A 20,511-nucleotide genomic window follows, 5' to 3' on the forward strand; every position below is an offset into this window, starting at 1 on the left:
TCTCTACTCCACAACGGCTTTTATGCTATGCTTCTGCCTTCGTACCTAAAGCCACTCATGTGGCATACAAAAAAGGAGCCGAATAAAACAACCAACTCTACTCTCTCTTTTTTTTTTTCAACAAACATCATGATCTGCCCTTCACTTCGGGTGCTCTTCTCGTGCCCTCCTGTTTTGTACGATCACGATTAAGTCATATCAACATTTTATATTATTTTTTTTATAAATATAATAAGAAAAAAATGAATAGTAATATAAAATGTTGACGTGGTTTAACTGTGACCACACCAACAGAAGGACACGAGGAGAACACTTGAAGTGGAGGACAGACAATCCTTACCCATTTTAATTAGCCGAAAGAGCCAAAAGGAGTTGATAATTTGGCCACTAAATTCAACATTTTCCTTCAATAATTGAGAGCATTGCTTTCTAATATGCCTGACTTAAACAAATGGACTATTTAGAGCATTGCTTGACCTGACATTTCCAAGCCAAGCTTGAAGCTAGTGCAAAGAAGGATAACAGCTCCTTCTGCCTGCATGTGTTCATATGATGTTTTCAACTGTTATTCCAAGAACATGAAAGGTTACTTACGCCTTCTGATTTCCTGTATTCCTACTCTATAATTCTTTTCACACTTTCGTTTTTATGTTTTCTCTGATTTTAATGGCAGCTTGTTAGAAGAAAATAAAGAGTTACGCATCCTCCTCCGTTCTTACTTGTATAATTGCAGCTTGGTCTTATTTGTTTAAGCTTAAGAAGAAAATAAGGTATGTCCTTCCGTTTCCTTCTTTGACTTCATTCTGTGTTTAGTGTTTACTTCTCAAACTGTTAATTCAAAGGTTGGCTCGTCTTTAGATTTTCCGTATAATATTCATGGGGAAGTGTTCTATTGGTCACTTGGTAATTTTAATTAGAAATATTCCTTTGCTCTCCTTCTCATGCTGCTACGAAGTCTGATTGAAAATTTCTGGAAATATTCCTCATCATTTTTCTGGAGATGTTGTGGATCTGTGCGATCGATCAGCTCGCGAGAATCGGGGGTCAACTCCATCGTACCATCCAGCTCAGTAACTCTGTGATACAGTGTTCAACGAGTCTTGATGGTCTTCAACGAGCAAATCGTTCTACATTTCAAGAAATTCAAATATGGTGGGCTTAAAGTGTGCAGATATGGTGTTTGTTAAAATGTCTCATTGAAATTCCACAACAGATTCTATATGTTTTCATAGTTTTTAAGATTTGAAAACAGTTGCTTAAGTTCTGTACCAAGCAAGTTTTTTTAGTATAATAATTGTATGTGAAAACTTGTTTATGGTCTCGGCTTCTACTTTGCAAGTGTGGTATAACCGTCCTTTTGCTTTTACTATGCAGATTTCTCCAAAATCAAAAGAAAACGAAAAGATTTGCATACTGCACTGTTTTTCTTCAAGCCTAGTCTTGATCATGAGTTAAGGTATGACCTATTGTTTCATTTTTTAAATTTCATCTGCTTTGATAAAAAAAAAAATGAGACCTTTCTCGCATCCTAAATTTTTTGTTTGGATTCGTCTATATTCAACAGATAGAAAAAGCAGACGAATTGGTAAGCTGAAGGTGCCGTGGCGATGGAGATAATCACTGCAATTATTCCTACAATAATTGACTACACAATTAGACCACTTGGACGGCAAGTGAGTTATGTCATTTTCTGCAAAAGCAACCTTAAAGATCTAAGGAGTACATTGAAGAATTTTGATGCTGTCAAAGTTAGGATGAAGCATGCAGTTGAGGAAGTCGAAAGAAAAGTTCATCAAAAAGTGGAAACTGATGTCCTGAACTGGCAGACAGAAGCGGATGAGATCACTCGAGAGGCAGAAGCTTTATTGGATGATGAAGGCCGTGCAAAGACAAAGTGTCTCTATATATGTCCTAACGTGATATCCTATCATCAGCTCAGCAGAAAATCAACTAAATTGGTGAGAAAGATTAAACAACATGAAAATAAAAAAGAGTTTGCCAGTATCTCTTACAATGTTGCCGTGGAAGACATATCTGCCGTAGCCTCCGACGAGTACATGGCCTTTGAATCAAGGACTTCAATGGTGAAGGATCTCATTACGGAACTGAAAAAAACCTGATACCAACAAGATTGGTGTGTACGGATTAGGGGGCGTTGGGAAGACAACACTTGCCAAAGAGGTTTACAGAGAAGCTATGCAAGAGAAGTTTTTTGATGATGTGGTTATAATTCTAAATGTAAAAGAAAAAGACAACGAAAAAATTCAAAAAGAAATTACCGAAAAGTTGGGGAAATTACCGAAAAGTTGGGGATGGACGTTGATAAATCTGAGGATATGGGAAAAAGGGCAAATCTCCTATGGACCAGGATAAAAGAGGGGAAGACTCTTGTCATTTTAGACGATGTCTTGGAAAAAATTGACTTTGAGGCCGTGGGACTCGTCGGTGTGCCGAACTGTAAGTTATTGTTGACATCTAGAGAAAGACAAGTTTTATTCTCTGATATGCGTACGCAAAAAGAATTTCGACTTGGGTTTTTAACAGAAAAAGAAAGTTGGAGTTTGTTTGAGAAGATGGCAGGTAATGTTGTTAAAGACAACCGTATACAGAAAGAAGCAACCCAACTAGCAAAGAAATGTGGAGGTTTGCCGGTTTTGGTTGTTGCAGTTGCAAGTGCTTTAAGGGATAGTAGTTTGGAGGAATGGAAAGATGCATTGAGAAGTTTCAAAAGATTTGACAAGAAGGAATTGAATGAAAAAGCATTCTTGGCTCTAGAGTGGAGTTACAAACAATTGGAGGATCAAGAGCTTCAACAATTGTTCTTGATTTGCGGAATTCTTGCCGGGGGTTCAATGTCTATAAGTCTTTGCAGTGACTTGTTGAAGTATAGTATGGGTTTGGGCTTGATAAAAAATGTTGAGACAGTGGAACAGTCACGGGTTTCATTGAATTTAATGATTAAAAAACTAAAAAATTCTTGCCTATTGCTGGACAGTTATGAAGATGGGACTATTAGGATGCACGAGCTTGTTCGAGATGTTGCTATCTGGATTGCATCTGATGATCAAAAGGCGTTTTTAAAAGTATATGGAGATGAGGTCAAAGAATGGCCCACTGAGGATTTATGCAAGAAGTACACCGCCATCTCCTTGAGGTTTTGCAAAATCCCCAGATTTCCTGAAGTACCTTGGGTATGCCCAGAATTAAAATTGTTGGTCTTGGAGAATGATAATATTGGCGACTCCCAGGAAATCCCAAGCAAATTTTTTGAAGGGATGAAAGAACTCAAAGTGTTAGATGTAACCAGATTCCGTATTCAGTCGCTACCTCCATCTCTTGAATCCCTAAGGCATCTCCACACATTGGGTTTATATGACTGCGACTTGGTAGATATAACTCTTGTTGGACGGCTAACAAACTTGAGAATCCTTAGCGTGATAGAGTCCAGGATTAAAGAGTTGCCTGAACAAATAGGACAATTGACTCATCTACAATTATTGGATTTGTCTGATTGCTCTGAACTTGTTATGATCTCACCTAATGTTATATCAAGCTTGACAAGACTAGAAGACTTGAGGATGGGAATAAGAAGCTTCAAGCTGTGGGAAGGTGAAGGTTTGGTCGATGGCAGAAAAATTAATGCTAGCGTTTCAGAGCTGAAGCACTTGTCTCATCTATCCGCATTGGACATACACATTCCAGATGCTAACCTTCTTCCAACCAACTTGTTCTCCGATAAGTTAGAAAGATACACCATACTTGTCGGTGATTGTTGGGAATATCCTGTCATCGATGAAACCTCCTCTAACATGCTAAAACTCAAGCTCACCAGGAGTAATCAATTTGATCGGGGTATAAAGTTGCTGGTAAAGAAATGTGAGCAGTTATACTTGGATGGAATGGAGAGTGTGAATATTATTTCCTATCTATTTGACAGTGAAGCTGTTAATCAACTGAAGCATCTCCACGTTCAAAACAACGACGAAGTCACATATGTCATTAACTTCGTTAGTTGGAGTTATTCTCATAATGCCTTCTCTTGCTTGGAATTTCTATCTCTTGAAAACCTTATGAGTTTGGAAAGCGTATGTTATGGGCAACTCATAAGTGACCATTTCCAGAAGTTAAAATCTTTGACATTACGGAATTTACCAAAGCTTATTGGTTTCTCTTCCAATGGCAAGCAATTAACGAATGATACAAATGCTGACAAAATCGTGTTGGAGGATGAAGTTGGTGGACCACCGAAACTGTTCAGTAATGGGAAGGTACTTTCTCTATCATTTTCATAGCAAAATGGTTGCATGATTCTTTCTCACTATACTTTTCTTCTTCGAATTTCGATCATATGTTTTAAATTAGAAGAATATTAAAGTGGTATATTAAAACAGGTTTCTTTCGTGTTTTAATTTTCATATGTTTTCCTCAGACAAAACCATTTAAATGGTATATGAAATCAGGTTTTGATAACCCACGATATTCTATTATTGATATTGAGATTTATTTTCCCATGTTGTATGTCATTTCATGTCCATTCACTCGGCCAAAAAAATAAAAAAAAATAAAAAAACAAAAAATTAGAGCATAGCCCAGCGAATTAGAGAATCCGTATCATTGAAATTTGATCTAAAAACTAAAGTTATTTTAATTTTTAAAGAGAATTCCTGTTTATAGTCATTGGATTAAATTTCAATAATAAGAATTTCCTAATTTGGTGGATTAGGAGGAAGGAGAAAATTCCTCTCCCCTCTCCCATTCTCCTTCCTTCCCAACGCCACCAATCACCGCCCCCTCCCTCACGGACCACCACCTCTTCAAGCACAGCAGCAGCATCTCCCTTGATGACGTCATTGAGATCTCCAAGGTAATGAGGAACAGATCCATGGCCGAAGGCGCTCGCGGGAACGGTGATGTAGATTCTCGGAATCTGCGCCTCGGCAACGACCCCAAGGATTTGCAATAGGAGATCGTCGTGGTGACGTCGAGATCCCTCTCGATCACAACGGTGTAAATTCAACGAATTTTGCACGTAAAAGAAATTTCGGGGGAGACACTCGTTATTCACAAATCTGACAGCCCAAAAGGGATTTATTCTTCAATCTTTCCAAATTTGGTGGTCCCCTATTCTTTGAAGGAGCAATTAAATTGAAGGGCGAGGCTTTGGGGTTTGATTTATGGATTTAAAGTGTGAAGGAGATGCAATTGATATTGCTGCTGTTGTGTTTGGGGAAGTGAGAGAGAGATGAGGAGGATGAGCGGCCCTAATCGATCCTGAAATTTCGATACGGGATTTGAGATTGACTTCTCAATATTTCGGAAATTCCATACCGAACCGAAAATATATATTATTAATTATTATATATATATATATATATATATTTATACATATATATATTATATATATTATTCTTTTATAATTGATGCTAGTAGTTTCTAATTCATGCTCTGCAACCTAGAATGCCTTATACCTGCATATTTTTTCATGTTCTGTTTGATATTCATTTGGATTTTACTATTGCTGCTGTTATGGCTGATGATTTCAAAAGGCTTGATTCTTTTGTCTCTCAACAGATTGCCAAAAGGGTTTAATTAATTTAAATTTTGACTTTGATATAAATAGTCAGGCATGCCAGTTCGATTAAATGGTAGTGTGAATGAAATGACATTCCTAGTTCATGAATGTATTCTTGAATTATATATTTGAAGAACAATTCATAATTTCATATTTTAATTTGGGATTCCCGATTTGTCCTGAAATCCCGAAATATTTTCGGGATTACTGGTTTGGAATTGGTCTTCAAATTTCCGTCTCGAAAAATTTCAGTTTGGGATTCAGGATACTAGTTTCGGTTTGGTATCCCATACTGAACCACCCGTACTTTTTCTTTACTCCAATTCGTTGCTTGCTAGTTAATGAAAGTAGAAAGATATACAGCTGTTTAGTGGCCTAGTAGCTTACTTTTTTAATATATGACCTTTACTTTATATCTATACATTTGGAACATATATGCTTAACAACAATGTAAATTATAATTTTCTAAAATAGACATGAATTTTGTTATGTGCTATGCAGGTTTTGATATCCAATTTAACAACCTTGACGGTGCATCAATGTGATAGTTTAAGATTCATGTTTTCGAGCTCCATGGCTAAATGTCTCGGGCAACTCAAACATCTCACGATATCCAAATGTCAAGCACTACAAATGGTATATGACACATCATCTACCACTCAGGTGAATGGTTTTGAGTGCCCAAATCTAAACTCAGTTGACATAGACTCATGTGATAGTTTGAAAAATATATTTCCCGCCTCAGTGGCCAAAGATCTTAAGCAGCTAAGCAAGTTGAAGGTTAGTAATTGTGATTTACTGGAGGAAATTGTCGCGAAGAAAGAAGGACCAGAAACAACATACAAGGAGTTCGGGTTCCCTAAAGTAACATCTATGGAATTTGGTAATCTGCCCCAACTTCAGAGTTTCTATCCAGGACTACATATTTCTAATTGGCCATCACTCGACATATTAAAGTTCACGAAATGTGGTCGTGTGGAGATTTTTATTGCTGAAATTTCAACATATCAAGACAAGTTTGAGTTGGGCCACCCAAGAGCAACGGAACAACCTTTCTTTTTAATTGAGAAGGTAACGATACTCATACACAACTCTTTTGATATTCGAAATTTTATCTATCTTTTGACAAAAAAAAAAAAAAATAATAATGAAAATTGAAAGACTTACTGCTCTCTTGTAGCCCAGTAGCTTAGTTAATAAATGACATTTACTTTATATCTACACATTTGGAACATAAACCGCTACAACGATGTAAACAGTAATTTTCTAAAATAAAAATGACTTTGTTTCTATTCTATGCAGGTTTCCATGCCCAACTTAACAACCTTGACTGTGAATGGATGTGATAGTTTAAGATTCTTGTTTTCGAGTTCCATGGCTAAATGTCTTGGACAACTCAAACATCTCAAGATATCTAAATGTCAAGCACTACAAATGGTATATGACAAATCATCTACCACCCAGTTGAATGGTTTTAAGTGCTCAAATCTAAACTCAGTTGAGATAGACTCATGTGATATTTTGGAAAATGTCTTTCCTGCCTCAGTGGCCAAAGATCTTAAGCAGCTAAGCAAGTTGAAGGTTCATAATTGTGGTTTAATGGAGGAAATTGTTGTGAAGGAAGAAGGACCACAAACGACATATGAGGAGTTCGGGTTCCCTAAAGTAACATCTATGGAATTTGATAATCTGCCCCAACTTCGAAGTTTCTATCCAGGACTACATGTTTCTAGTTGGCCATCACTCAACATATTAAGGTTCATGAAATGTGGTGGTGTGGAGATTTTTGCGGCTGAATTTTCAATATATCAAGACAAGTTTGAGTTGGGCCGGCCAAGACCAACGAAACAACCCTTCTTTTTAATTGAGAAGGTAACCATATTTTACACAGCTCTTTTGATATTCGAAATTTAATGTGAATTTTGCATACTAGTTAAACATACAATATCAAGTAAATACATTTATTATGTGTTGTCCAGTTTTTCAAAATATTTTAAAGCATGTTCTTATCGTTGATTATATTTCAGGGTAAGTCATTCCTCAACTTGGAATACTTAATGTTGGATAAGAATACAGAGATTTGGTATGAACCGTATGGTCCACTCCCGGCAGAGTTGTTGAGCAAAGTAAAATCAATTTATTTTGCTACTTCACATCCCAAGTCAGATGTTTTCCTTGAGAATTTACAGAATATTGAAAATCTCTGTGTGCTCTCTGCTCCTTGGAAAGAATTATTTGTCCACGACCACCAAGGAAGTAGTAGAGAGGAAATACATGAAGTTGAGACCCTCCCACGTGTAAAGCTTTTGTGGCTCATCGATATGCCAGAGCTGATACATCTAGGAATGGAAAAATCCCAACCAGGAGGCCCTGTTTTTCCAAACTTGGAAGTTCTAAGCGTTCACAAATGTGGCAGATTAGAGAATCTAGCTTCAACTTTAATATCCTTTCGGAATCTGACCGCTTTCAGCATAGAGGATTGTCACGGACTGCAATACTTACTTCATCATTCTGTGGCTAAGAATTTGCAGCAACTCAAGGAGTTGGACGTTATGTCCTGTGAAAGAATGGTAGAAATAGTAGCGAGCAACACAGATGATCCAGAAAATGAGATTACTTTCAGTTGCTTGCAACATTTAAATCTTTATGATCTACCAAGACTGCAAGGATTTTGCACGGGAAATTGCATTTTCAAAGTCCCATCCTTACTGCCCAAGGATTTGATTGTCAACAAGTGCCAGCTGATCATGTTAAAGATTTCTCCTGATGGATTACTGCTAAGAGATCCACGTCCAGAAAGACTAGAAATAGTAGAGGAAACTGATGATGTACTAATGCTAAGTGATTCAAGGGAGAATGATCGTGATCAAACTGTAAGTACTTCATTCACTAATTAAGCATCTGTTAATTTCACTCTCCAATTTTTCACTTTCTGAAGCTTGATCTGTCAAATTAAAAAGCCTGATTTATTCATCTTATTCACAGTTGTTCAGTCAGACTTCATATTGAACGGTTTGTGTGTTTATTTGTAATCGTTAACTAAATGTATATTTATACAGGATCAGTTGACGATTGCGGATTCAAATGTAGCTGTTACAATTGCAAGACTTTTTGCCAAAAAGGAATCCTCCTTTTTTGTTCGGCGTGTTAAGGTTTTCCAATTGTGTGCGATTGTTTGTTTGTGTATTATTTTCCTCTTCCTTTTGTTTTTCCTTTTAAAGGAAGAAATATCAACCTCGAGAGTAGACTGGAAGGCACTCTGATCTGTTGGACCACACTACACATTCCACGGAAATCACATTGGTGTGTTCAAGTTTTTAGATGGAGAAAAACTATGCTACTTGGAGTCGATGGAAGTACGCATTGGAGATCCTAGAAACATGTTTCCCTGTTCTCCCCTCAATGGTCTGTGCCCAGCCTTGATTCCCTGGCCGATCTCATCTTGTTTGATATAAGCCTGCAAGCTACAGCCTCAATGGAAAGCTATCCCAGAAACTTGTGCAATTTGGGAAGGCACTAAGGCATATTCCATGTCATGTTATGCTTGCATTGACTTGTGTGTTTCGTCGTAAAAGTGTGATTTGTAGTTGGAGCTTTGTTAGGTGATTTGTATTTTGGAGCTTTGTTCGTTTTTGGTGTTTGGGAAATAATGCTTGTGCGATTTCTGTAAACATTGATGCATTTGAAACTGCTTGTGTGCATATGTCAACTGAAACTTCTTGATGTGTGTTTATTTCATTCATAAATTGCAGGTTTAAATATTCGTGAATTGGTTCAATGAAATACTCATTTTATTTCTTCCCTATTTTCTGCGCACTCTACTAAACTTAATGAAATACTCATTTTATTTCTTCCCATGTTTTGCCTCCTTTTTTTCTTTCTTTCTTGTATCTCCACTTAAGCTCCTAACTATACTTTAGAGAGGACTATTAGTTTTAGCATGCGCATTACGGCAGGAATGTCAAATGGATTATAAATATTGTATGTGTTAAAATAATGGACTAAACTAGAAATGTGCATAAAAGCTCACAGAATATTCAATTCGATTCGATTCATTTCAAATAAGAACCAAGCTAGAATGCACATAAAAGCACACTAAATTACCAAATTTGAACAATTTGGGCAATTAGAAAAATCAATTATTTTGGTTACAAATATTCAATTCAATTTATTTCAAATAAGAACCAAACCAAAAATGAACACAAAAGGTCACTGAATTACAAAATTTGAACAATTTGAGCAATTGGTTATCCTCAAAACAATTCAAAGAGCAATAATTCAGCATGAAAGCCGCAGATAAACAAAAGAAAGACAGAGAATATGTGGAGAAAAATACCCTCGGCAGCCCTGACAAAAACAGAGAGATTTCTTCAACCCTACGACAACAATCAACCAAAATAATCGATGTCGTTGCAGACCGTTTTAAATGAAACGACAGTTACACGCATGACAGCCCATACCAAATCTATTATCTATGAATCCTGCAAAACATCACACAAACAATAAAAAACCATCCTCACAGATGAGAACAAACGAAACAATAAGGAGACAGACTTGAACCAAACGTACAAACAGGACAGATTAAAGGGAATGTAACCAAGAACAAAAAGATGAGACTTTTCAAAGTCTACCAAGGACAAATACACATCAGTGGCCAAACCCCTTAAGATATTGGTTTAATGTCTGGACTGCAAAATATTGACCTATCTCAAAATTCCCTTAAAGGGAAAATTCCATCGAAAAAGGCGACCTCAGGAAGCTTCATTACCTTGACCTTGGTGAGAATTCCTTAAACCCTTCAATCGCTTTTGAGCTTGGTTTTTGTAACTGTCACCAGAGTTGTGGATCGGATTCACTTTGCAAGTTTTAAAGTGAACAATAACAATCTAACAGGGCATTTGCCCGAGTGTTTGAGGAATTGTTCGACATTGTCTAAAGTCCGATTTGATGGGAACTGATTTACCGGGAACATTGTAAATGCATTTGGTGTTTCCACTCTTGAATTCATTGCTTTTAATGAGAACCAGTTTGTTGGTACACTCTCACCACAGTGGGGAAAATGCATAAGCTTCACACATGCGCGTATGGGTTGAAATAAAATTTCAGGTCCAATCCCACGTGAGCTCAGTCAAATGACAAAACAGCTGCTTCTAAACTTGAGCCAGAACCACTTGACTAGGGAGATACCGGCACATATTGGTGACTTACTCCTGAGTTACAACTTGGACCTTAGGAGCAATTCTCTCTCCAGATTGATACCTTCAGACTTGGAACAACTTTCAAATTTATAGGTTCTCTATGAAATCCAGGAACGTGAAATCCCGTTCCTGGATTTCACTGTTATAATCTACGTATTGGTATTATTAAGATTTTATATTATTTTTGTAAAATTATATTAATTTATTTGAATTTAGATTTTAATTAAACTAGTTACTAAGAGTGAAGTTTGGAAATTGGTTATTTAAAATCCATATGCCTTTCGAGGTCACAATTTATATTTTTGAATAGAACTCGATCTCACGAACGCATAGGTGCAAACCGTTCGTGAAACAAAGCTATAACGAAAGAATTATTAACATTTAAAGTTAAAGATATTTTGGTAATTTTCTTCAATTTGGAACGCTCTAGATTTCTGGAGCAAAGATCTATGAAGCCACGTGTGAGGCTGGGATGGAAGGAAAGAAAAGAAAGAGTAAAAAATGAGAGAGGGGATGGGAGAAGGATCGACAAGAAAGGAAAGAAGGAGGAAAAAGTAGAAAAGCTCAACTTCATAGGGAATCCTCCTCGTCAAGGTGCTTTCTTTGTCCATTTGATTATTCAATTCATGAATCCCTCACTTACCCGTCTTTGATTCAAAATTTTCCGAACTTTTTTTCAGAAATATTTCTTGGTACTCTATCGATTTGGGTAATTGGGTGTTTGCGGAGGTGGTGAGTTTAGTTTAATTCTGGTGATTTGTTCTCTATGCCCTCTAGTGATAGTTTGCAATTTGAATGTTTGACACTTTTTGACTTCGAATTAGTTTAATGGGTGTTTATTGAAGTCTTAGTTTGGTTTTGGTTTTGTGCTGGCATTGCTCACCCTCTAGTGATAGTTTGCAATTTGAATGTTTGACACTTTTTGACTTCGAATTAGTTTAATGGGTGTTTATTGAAGTCTTAGTTTGGTTTTGGTTTTGTGCTGGCATTGCTCACCAGGATTAATCTGCATTTCAAGTTCATAGTATACTTTGGTTAGATTTGGCAGATTGTGTTTATAGGATTGGAAGGCTGGTACTATGTGTGCACAGGCTTACGGTATTCTGCTATACGTGTGCATAATGCTTGTTGGATCTCTTAACATGTGGTACAATGTAGCTGGACGATATTAGTTCTATTGATTAGCCTTAAGGTTATTGCTTTGGCGCAGTGGTTATTTTCTCCCTGGTATGAACACACATATGGGCAGTGAATTGTTTACATTGTGTTTATATACTATGGGAAAAAGAATGGCAACCAAATGTGTCTGATTGTCTACATTGGCATTTGTTTCTTTTATTGATAGCATAAAGGGGGTTGTAAAATGTTATTCCGCATATCTCAGCTGTTAGTTGAACTCTTTCATACGCATCTTTCATATAAAAAATTCTCAAGGTGCACAGAGGGGAGAGAGAGAAGGTATGAGATTGAATCATTACAGGAACATGTTATAGCAGAGCTCCTCCGTTTCTTTTCTTTTTTCCTGTTAATCTCCCTCTATGACTTCGAGTAGTAGAGATAGGAAATCCGCATCATGCCTCCTTGTCTGCAACCGGATTAGAAGAAGGGGATTGAGGTTGATCCAAACCATCGGGCAAACATGCAATTTCATTTGCCAAACCTATGGCATGCCAATTATCAGTAAAGATTCTCATATTTTCTTTAGTCTTTCCATAGCTACTCTATATTACGTTTGTAGAACTCATCAGGTCCTCTTCTGGTGGTTTATATACATAGTATATCCGCGAGGATGCATGACTTTTAGACTTTAAATTCGAGATCAGTTCGATTGCACATGTGATAAGAGTGAAGCTATACGACTGTTTATACTAAATATTGCTTATGATCTTTGATAGAGTTTTCTATAGTTGTGGACTTGAGCAGGTTGTTAACATATATTTTGTTTCTTGCTACTTTTATGCAGTATTAGATTATATGCCCTGGACAAACCAATGCTCTCCCAACTTTACAGATGCCTATTTTAACATATGAAACAATTTGACCTTTTGGGTACGAATGTTGAAAAGGCATATATGGTAATTGTCCTATGTATGAAATATCTATTTAAGGTCTCCATTTGTTTAACATTATCAGACCCGTTGCACATGTCTGAAGTTGGAACGAATATATATGTATAAAACCTGAAACGGATGGAATTGCTTCTTATTAAGGATACTGTATGCATATATATATATATATATATGTGTATGTATTTATTTATTTATTTTCTTTTGAACTTGTATCATCGGAATTCATATCATGCATTGCCATAACAGAAGGCATGATTCGACGAACTACGAATGACTTGATCACTATTCCAAATTCCAATCCCAAAAACAAACCATAATTTCAAAAACCACAAACAAGAAAAATCCAAATCAAATCTGCAAGTTATTTAAGATTTTACCGATAACACACGAACCCATTACACACAAAAGAGTAAATTACCTGAGGTCACGGCTGCTCTGGTAGTTTCGAAAGACATATGTTGTGCGAAGGTGTGAAGGCAGACGGTGACGGAGACGGAGAGAGAAGTGGGTTTGACTGTTTGAGGAGTAAAGACTAAAAGGTTGTGAGTGTTTTGACGCTGGCGGATTGGAAGGCGTGGAGGTGCCTCAGAGCTCGCAGCGAGTTGAGGGAACATGATCTTCTTCGCTCTTAACCGGATTTCACACAGTCACTTAGTAATACGGTTTAGTGGTATTTCTCTTAATTTGTAAGTGAGAGATCTTATCTTTGATTCTCACAAAAGTTGAGTTTGAATACATTATTACTAGTTCATTGTGAGACTAAGTCATCCCCTCTTCTTACTGTAGATAACATCATTTGTTTAAAAAAAAATATCAATATATGTCACCATAATAGTTAATGAAGTTAATAAAAATGACCACAGTTTCACAAGTGAAATACGGGACAATTCAAGGACGAAAGCAACAATTAATAGAGTTTAGAGATCAAAACTAAATTTATGGTATAGTTTAAAGAACTTTGTTACACTCAACCCTTATAAAAATAACAACTAGCATTCACTTAATGACTTTCGGAATTTAAAACTTTAACCGCTTGTGCGGTCAACTATAAATAGAAAGATACAAAAAATGACGAATCTTCAAATTAATAAGTGGTGGTTCAATTGTAGTGGGTATTGGTAGAGATTATTGTTTTAAGAGTGATATTAAATTCACCCCATTGTTCTATTTTCTCACTACTTTAAATTAAATAGAATATTTTGTTGATAAATTTGCCTCACATAAAATGACATTAAAGGACCTAATCAAAAAATTATTTTAATAAAGGAAGCTTCTAAATAAAATTAAAAATGAAACAAATGCTCGTCAACCCCATAATCAACCTTGGCAGCCAACCCATCACCCAACTTCTCCCTCCCAGCCAACCATCACCCAACTTCTCCCTCCCAGCCAACCCATCACTGGCTTGATGCCTTGGCTGAGGAAGTCTGAGGCTAATTTAAGCATGGGACTGCCATGTTCTTGTGCTGGATATGATGTAGATGAAGTTCTTTGTGCACTTCATGTTTCCCATCTCTCACACACAATAGCTTGTCATATTCATTCGAATTCGATGACTAAAAATTATGTACAGAGAAGGCCTAGATGGGTGGAGATAGGAGACTTGGGAGTCGTGACGCTTAGACCTAGCATTTTAGACTTAATCTGTAAACTCGACCCAACCTGCCTGCTAAAATTATTATTTGAGTGGATGTTTAACCAGTCGGGTCATTAACAAGAAAACCCGATAGTCACCCCTTAAATAACGGGGTCATTTTGTGTCTGCTGCATGACCTGTTAACGCTTGTAAATTGAGAGTGTTTGTGTAATTTCAATAAGGAATAAGATTCGGAGACAACCGTCGTCCTAACCTCCACTCTCCTATTCTTCTTCTACATCAAATCTCTCATATTCTCCAATTACAAATACACAATTGAATAGCCAACAATCAAAGGAGATTGCTTTTTGTAGAAGTAGCTTATTTCAAAAAGCAACAATGAAGCAGAAGAACAAAGAGTAGCCGCTAAACCCTCCTCGAAAGCAATATCCACGGCGGAGGCACTCGTGGTCCACCTGCTTTCTGGTTTCGGGTTGGCTATACCTTTCTGGGTGCCCCACAATGTCCATTCCATCCGTCTCATACTTCTCATACTCTCCGTTTGATCTGGTGGGTACCCTTCTTCATTTCTAAATTTTGAATTTTTTGAATTTTTTTTATTGTTTTTTTTCAATTCTTTATGATTATATTGTTTTTTTTTTATATTTGTTTTGGGTTTTTGTTTGGAAATTGTTATTAGCATTTTAAAAATGGGGAAACTTGAAATAAGTCCAAATTTGTAAGCAATTACTAGATATAGTCCAATTTTATTTAATTATTGGTTTAAGTCCAGTGACTCATTGTCCACGTCATTTTATTATCATTTTTTGTCAAAATTACCCCTCTATTAACATTATCTTTTAATTCTAAATTTACTTGTATTATAAAATTAATTATAATTGATTATTTATCATTAAAGTAATCCCATAATTGTAGGATTAGTTTGAAATAATATTATCTCTTCTTCCTCATAACCCCCCCTACAAATAGTATTATTTTTTATGCGTGATGGTCTTCTTCCTCCTTGGAACCCATAACCATGTGTGTTCATGTTGGAACATTTATCCACAGGGCTAGGAAGAAAGCCTTCTAAACCGTAACCGTGGGTGTTGATGTGTATATATAATTGTAGGCTCTCACTATTAATTTCTTTCTTAGTTTTTTGTTTGTTTATATGAACTTTTCTTTTTATAAGTAAAAACGTTATAGCAAATGCACTTTATTTATTTTGTTTATATACCTAATACATAGGTAGACGTAGAAAATAATTTTGTCTTTATATAGAGTAAGTAGAATATATCTGCTTTATAGGTATAAAGTAGTATAATTGATTATTTATCTTTAAATAATCCCCTACTTGTAGAATTAGTTTTAAAGTATATCTCTTCTTCCATAACTCCCGTATACAATTTGTGCTGTGTTCTCCGATCCCCTTCCTTCTTGTTCATTCTTCTTCTTTCAAGCTCTTATGATTTCTTCATCCTTTTTGAAATACAAGGTAACAATTTCTAATTTTTTTCGGTGGTATAGAGCTTTGAAGTATGCGAATACACCAACAAAAGGTGGGTTGATGTACGTGGTTGGTTTTGGTTTTGGTTTTGGTTTTGTAGCATCAAATCTTGCATCTTCCTACTTTTCATCCCCACTAGGTCCTCCCAAAATAGCACTAGTTAGGTCATTTTGATTGGGAACATTGCCATGAAAATGAGTTTCATGCGTGCACTATTAATTTCTTCCTAATTTTTAGTTTGAACTTGGATTATACATATTTTTCTTTTCAACCTTTATAGGAAATGCATTGCTTTGTTTATCTACCTGTATTATATATTTTTGTAATGAATCTATTTGTATATTTTGTTTATTCTACCTGTGTTATAGATTAATTGTATTTTATCTACCTATATATCACAAATTTTTCTATCTCAAATTAATTGTGTTATCTACCTATACGATATGTTTTTGCTCATTAGTCTATCTATATATCACATATTATTTTGTGTTATCTATCTATACGATAGACTTTTATTCATAGTCTACCTATATCATAGATTAATTAATATTATCTACCTACACCACAAATTTTTTATGTACCTCGACAACGTTTCTTTTAATTTTTCATAAACTTATAAGATTGGTTGTAATGTGTTTTTAAACTGTTTTTAATTAGAAAACAGGTAGATAAAGGTATTTGAAGCTTCAAATTTTTAAAATTTTAAATTCAAAAATAAAGAATTTAAATATTTTTTATTTTCAAGGGGCAAATTAGGTGTAATAAAAAATCAAATAAAATTGGACCCAATCTGAAAACTGGTGAATTCTTTGGACCTGGATCAAATTGCCCCTTTAAAAATCTCATTATGTACTCCTCATAAGTGCATTTTTCATTCTAATTATAAAAAGTTTGAAGTGCAAATGAGATTTTTAGAGTGTTAATAACATTTTTTATTTTTTATTTTTTTTCTTTTGAAGGTTTTTGAATGCCCAGATGTGATTCTTCTTTACAGCCGGCATAGGAAGGACCATGAACGATGGTCAATAAGTTATGCTTTTATTATTATGTTTGGTAGCTGAAAAACGGATGTAAAATGTGGGTTAGTGTGGGAAAATGAGATTGTCTTTCGTTTTCTTAGCAACCCAATACAAAATACATGTAGTTAGTATTGGAATGTAAAATTTTAAAAAAAAAATTGTTAATGGGTGAAATGGGTTAAACGGGTGACTCATTAGCTTAACGAGTTAGGTTTTGGTGACCTGTTAATTTAACGGGTTAAATTCGAATGACCAATTATCTTAACATGTCAGGTTAAAACTGATCTGAACCCAATAAAACCGACCCATTTACAAGTCTAGTCGTGGTTCTACAAGATTTGGGATTGGGGTTGGCTCTGGGTGTTGGTGGGAAGGCGCAGCTATGTTGGTGGTGGTTGTGCGGGTGTATTTTGGCGAATTCATTGTGTGACTTATTTTTGCACACTCCAACATGTGGTTGGGAGTTTTTTTAATATAAGATGAAATGTCGATTTAGTCATTGAATTATCATCTCAATGAAATTTAGGTATCTGAAACATTTTTTCGGTAAAATAAATCCTTAAATTCATCCTAAAATTGCTAATTTTATCCCTAATATTATAATCAAAGCTATTTTATCCAATTATTCGTCAACTTAAGTTATTTGACACAATTTAGATTGTAATACCGTCTTTTTTTTCGCCTATAAACCCTTAACATTTCTTATAAATTGCGAATCTAACGTAATTTACCCTCCAAAGTTATCTCCATACAATATTTCTATATGAAAAATATTCATCTATCCTCCAATATGTATCACATGCAAGTAACGTGACTTATGGATCTAATTTATATTAAGGATGCAATTGGCATATTTTTATAATTCAATGATAGACTTTTCTGAAAAAATAGTTTATGGATCTAATTTTCACTCAGGTGATAATTTAGAGACTAAATTGGTAATTCACCCTTTAATATATAATCTTATTTTAGGAATAATGGTGGGTGTAAAAATAGTATTATATTTTTCTTGAGTAATACTATACTTACCATTTATTTGTACCATCTTTTGTATTATCTCTGTACTAGAGGTAAGGTCCGCCAATCCATGTGGATCTCATATCTATTAGAAAGATGATACAAATAGGTGATAAAAATATGATTTCTTTATTTTCTTACTTTTAATGGTGAATGATAAAAATAAGTAGCAAAAATATCGTTTGTCTAGAATTGTGGGTGACAAAGCAAGTGGGGTGAGGAAATAAGAAAGAGGAGTGGACATAGTAATACCTTTTTTTTTTTTTTTTTTTTATATATATATAATTTGCACTTGATTATTAAATTTTCAAGAACGTTCAATTTTCAATTAATTTCCTATATAGCGACATAAGAGTTGAATTATTGGTTTCATATCCATTTTCCAACATTATGACAAATCTTCAAATTAGTAAGTGCTGGTTCACTAGTAGTGGGTATTCGCATAGACTAGTAAAAGTGCCTGCGCTGTGCTGCGGATTTTAAAATCATATAAAATATGTAGAAAGTTATAATGTGTATATATACTATTTATATACATATGAAATCTATTTGCAACCCTAAAATAAGATTTCAACTTCGACATAACAAAAATAGTTTGCAGAAGTCTTAGCAAGAAACAACTATATACATGAAAGGTATTAACAGTAGTGTAGAGAAGCACAGAGATGCAGAAAGAGAATAAGATATTAACAGTAGTGCAGAGCACAGAAATGCAGAAAGAGAATAAGAGAGATAGAGAGAGAAGGAGAGAAAGTAATTGATTACATTGATACTGAATTAATCTTTACAACTATGAGAATATAGTTTATATAGTCATCATGACTAACTTGCAGCCTAAGCTATTTAACTAACTAATTTTGGTAACAACTCTAACAACCTTTTGGATATTGTCAACATCCCCCCTCAATCTCAACTGGGATTGCCCAGTTTGAGATTGAAGCAGACCATCCAGCAATCAACTTCTTACAATCACAGAAATCAAGAAACACAACCTTCTTCAGCAATCGGCCTTCAATGAAGAAAGGGAACAAGAACTGCACTCCGGCAATCGGCCTTAATGGAGTTGCACACAATAACAACAAACAAATTTTTTTTTCAAGAACGTTACTCCGGCTATCGGCCTTTAAGGAGTAACACACAATATCTAAGACAGAACTTTTCACTCCGGCAATCGACCTTATGGAGGAAACAAAATGCATTCGACACACTCTTGGCAATCGACCTTTTTCGAGTACACAAATCTGAACAAATCTGAAGTACACGGCTATCGGCCTTTACACTTCCAAAATTCCCAATAAAATTCTCACTGAGACATTATCACAAATAGTTGATATGCTGGAAAGAAAATTAGTAATCTAAGACAAAACCTGAGAACTTGAATCTTGAAACCCATAACACACTGTCCTTACTCCGAATCACTTGTAGACACTTCCTTATCCTTTTCTTTCTCTCTCTTTTGGGTTCTGGGATCAATCGACTTCCAGTTTGAGATTTTGTGCTCCTTCTCCTTCAACTTTTTAACCGGACACGAGTCTATAGCACTACCATTACGAGCTAACATCTTTTTTTTGTCCTTGATGCTTCGTGGATAAGTTGGCTGCTCCATTTTCTTCCCTGAATTGGTTGATTCAGGATTCTCCTTTCCTCTGCAACACTCAAATTTTGTAGTTTAGTAGCCACTTCAAGATTGTTAGAATCTTTTTGAGCAGGCAACACATGCTCTAATTCTTGTGGAGTATCTAAAGCCGCCAATACTTCCTCTGCTTATTGGGCCAAACCCATTCGCCATTAACCCAATCTTCATGCAATCTGAGACGTTCTTTCTGAAATTCGATCAAATCCGGAGGGTTTTTGAAGACGACGGTGTACTTGGAATTGTTCTCGACAACCTTCCCTACGACCCCAGTCCAAAAAAAAAATCAGAGAAGAAAGATAAAGATCACGGCTTTGCTGGTCCTCAAGTGCAATCCAGACGAATCCAACCCGATCATCAGAAAATGCACTCGAACATCCAAGCTTGTATGAAAACTCGTTCACCCACAGTGGAAGAGGATCACCAAAGATCAATCCATGGCTCTAATACCATATTAACAGTAGTGCAGAGAAGCACAAAGATGCAGAAAGAGAATAAGATATTAACAGTAGTGCAGAAAGAGAATAAGAGAGAGAGAGAGAGAGAGAGAGAGGGAGAGGGAGAGAAAGTAATTGATTACATTGATACTGAATTAATCTTTACAACTATGAGAATACAGTTTATATAGCCATCATGACTAACTTGCAGCCTAAGCTATTTAACTAACTACTTTTGGTAACAACTCTAACAACCTTTTGGATATTGTCAACAAAAGGATCCCCTATAATGAATAGTTTGCACAACCCAAGATGATATAGCAAGAAATGAAGAACGAAAAACTTTTCCTTCTGTAAAAATGAAAGTAGTAATAACAACATGAGTTCTAGACATATTGAAGTGTCGAATATAGAAGCATACTTATTAGCTATTGGATTATACCTCATAAATGACAAACAGCCAATTTCCGCACCATTTTT

At 35.6% G+C, this 20,511-nt stretch overlaps 1 protein-coding gene and 2 long non-coding RNA genes across 4 annotated transcripts; all 3 read left to right on the forward strand.

Annotated features, from left to right (window-relative positions):
- The first annotated feature begins 404 nt into the window (after nucleotides 1-404).
- LOC125469281 lies at nucleotides 405-1,459 on the forward strand. 2 transcript variants are annotated; one of them, XR_007251627.1, is made up of 3 exons: nucleotides 418-585; nucleotides 674-770; nucleotides 1,375-1,459. It is a non-coding gene; the product is annotated as an uncharacterized LOC125469281 (long non-coding RNA). The 2 variants fall into 2 exon arrangements; XR_007251626.1 differs by lacking the exon at nucleotides 1,375-1,459 and having other exon boundaries at nucleotides 405-585; nucleotides 674-796.
- A 130-nt stretch (nucleotides 1,460-1,589) lies between these two features.
- LOC103940478 (disease resistance protein At4g27190-like) lies at nucleotides 1,590-9,330 on the forward strand (the record flags this gene model as incomplete). Its single annotated transcript, XM_048566325.1, is given in 7 exon segments — nucleotides 1,590-2,108; nucleotides 2,110-2,271; nucleotides 2,274-4,268; nucleotides 6,074-6,643; nucleotides 7,600-8,445; nucleotides 8,632-8,724; nucleotides 9,325-9,330. Coding segments are annotated over 7 exon segments (4,191 nt in total), but the record flags the coding sequence as incomplete, so codon positions are not given.
- Nucleotides 9,331-11,237: 1,907 nt separating this feature from the next.
- LOC125469282 lies at nucleotides 11,238-13,029 on the forward strand. The gene is made up of 2 exons (XR_007251629.1): nucleotides 11,238-11,364; nucleotides 12,734-13,029. It is a non-coding gene; the product is annotated as an uncharacterized LOC125469282 (long non-coding RNA).
- The last annotated feature ends 7,482 nt before the right edge of the window (nucleotides 13,030-20,511 follow it).

The sequence above is a fragment of a genome, unplaced genomic scaffold, assembly GCF_019419815.1.
Source record: "Pyrus x bretschneideri cultivar Hongxiangsu unplaced genomic scaffold, Pyrus_bretschneideri_v1 Contig41, whole genome shotgun sequence".
Classification (NCBI taxonomy): Eukaryota; Viridiplantae; Streptophyta; class Magnoliopsida; order Rosales; family Rosaceae; genus Pyrus; species Pyrus x bretschneideri.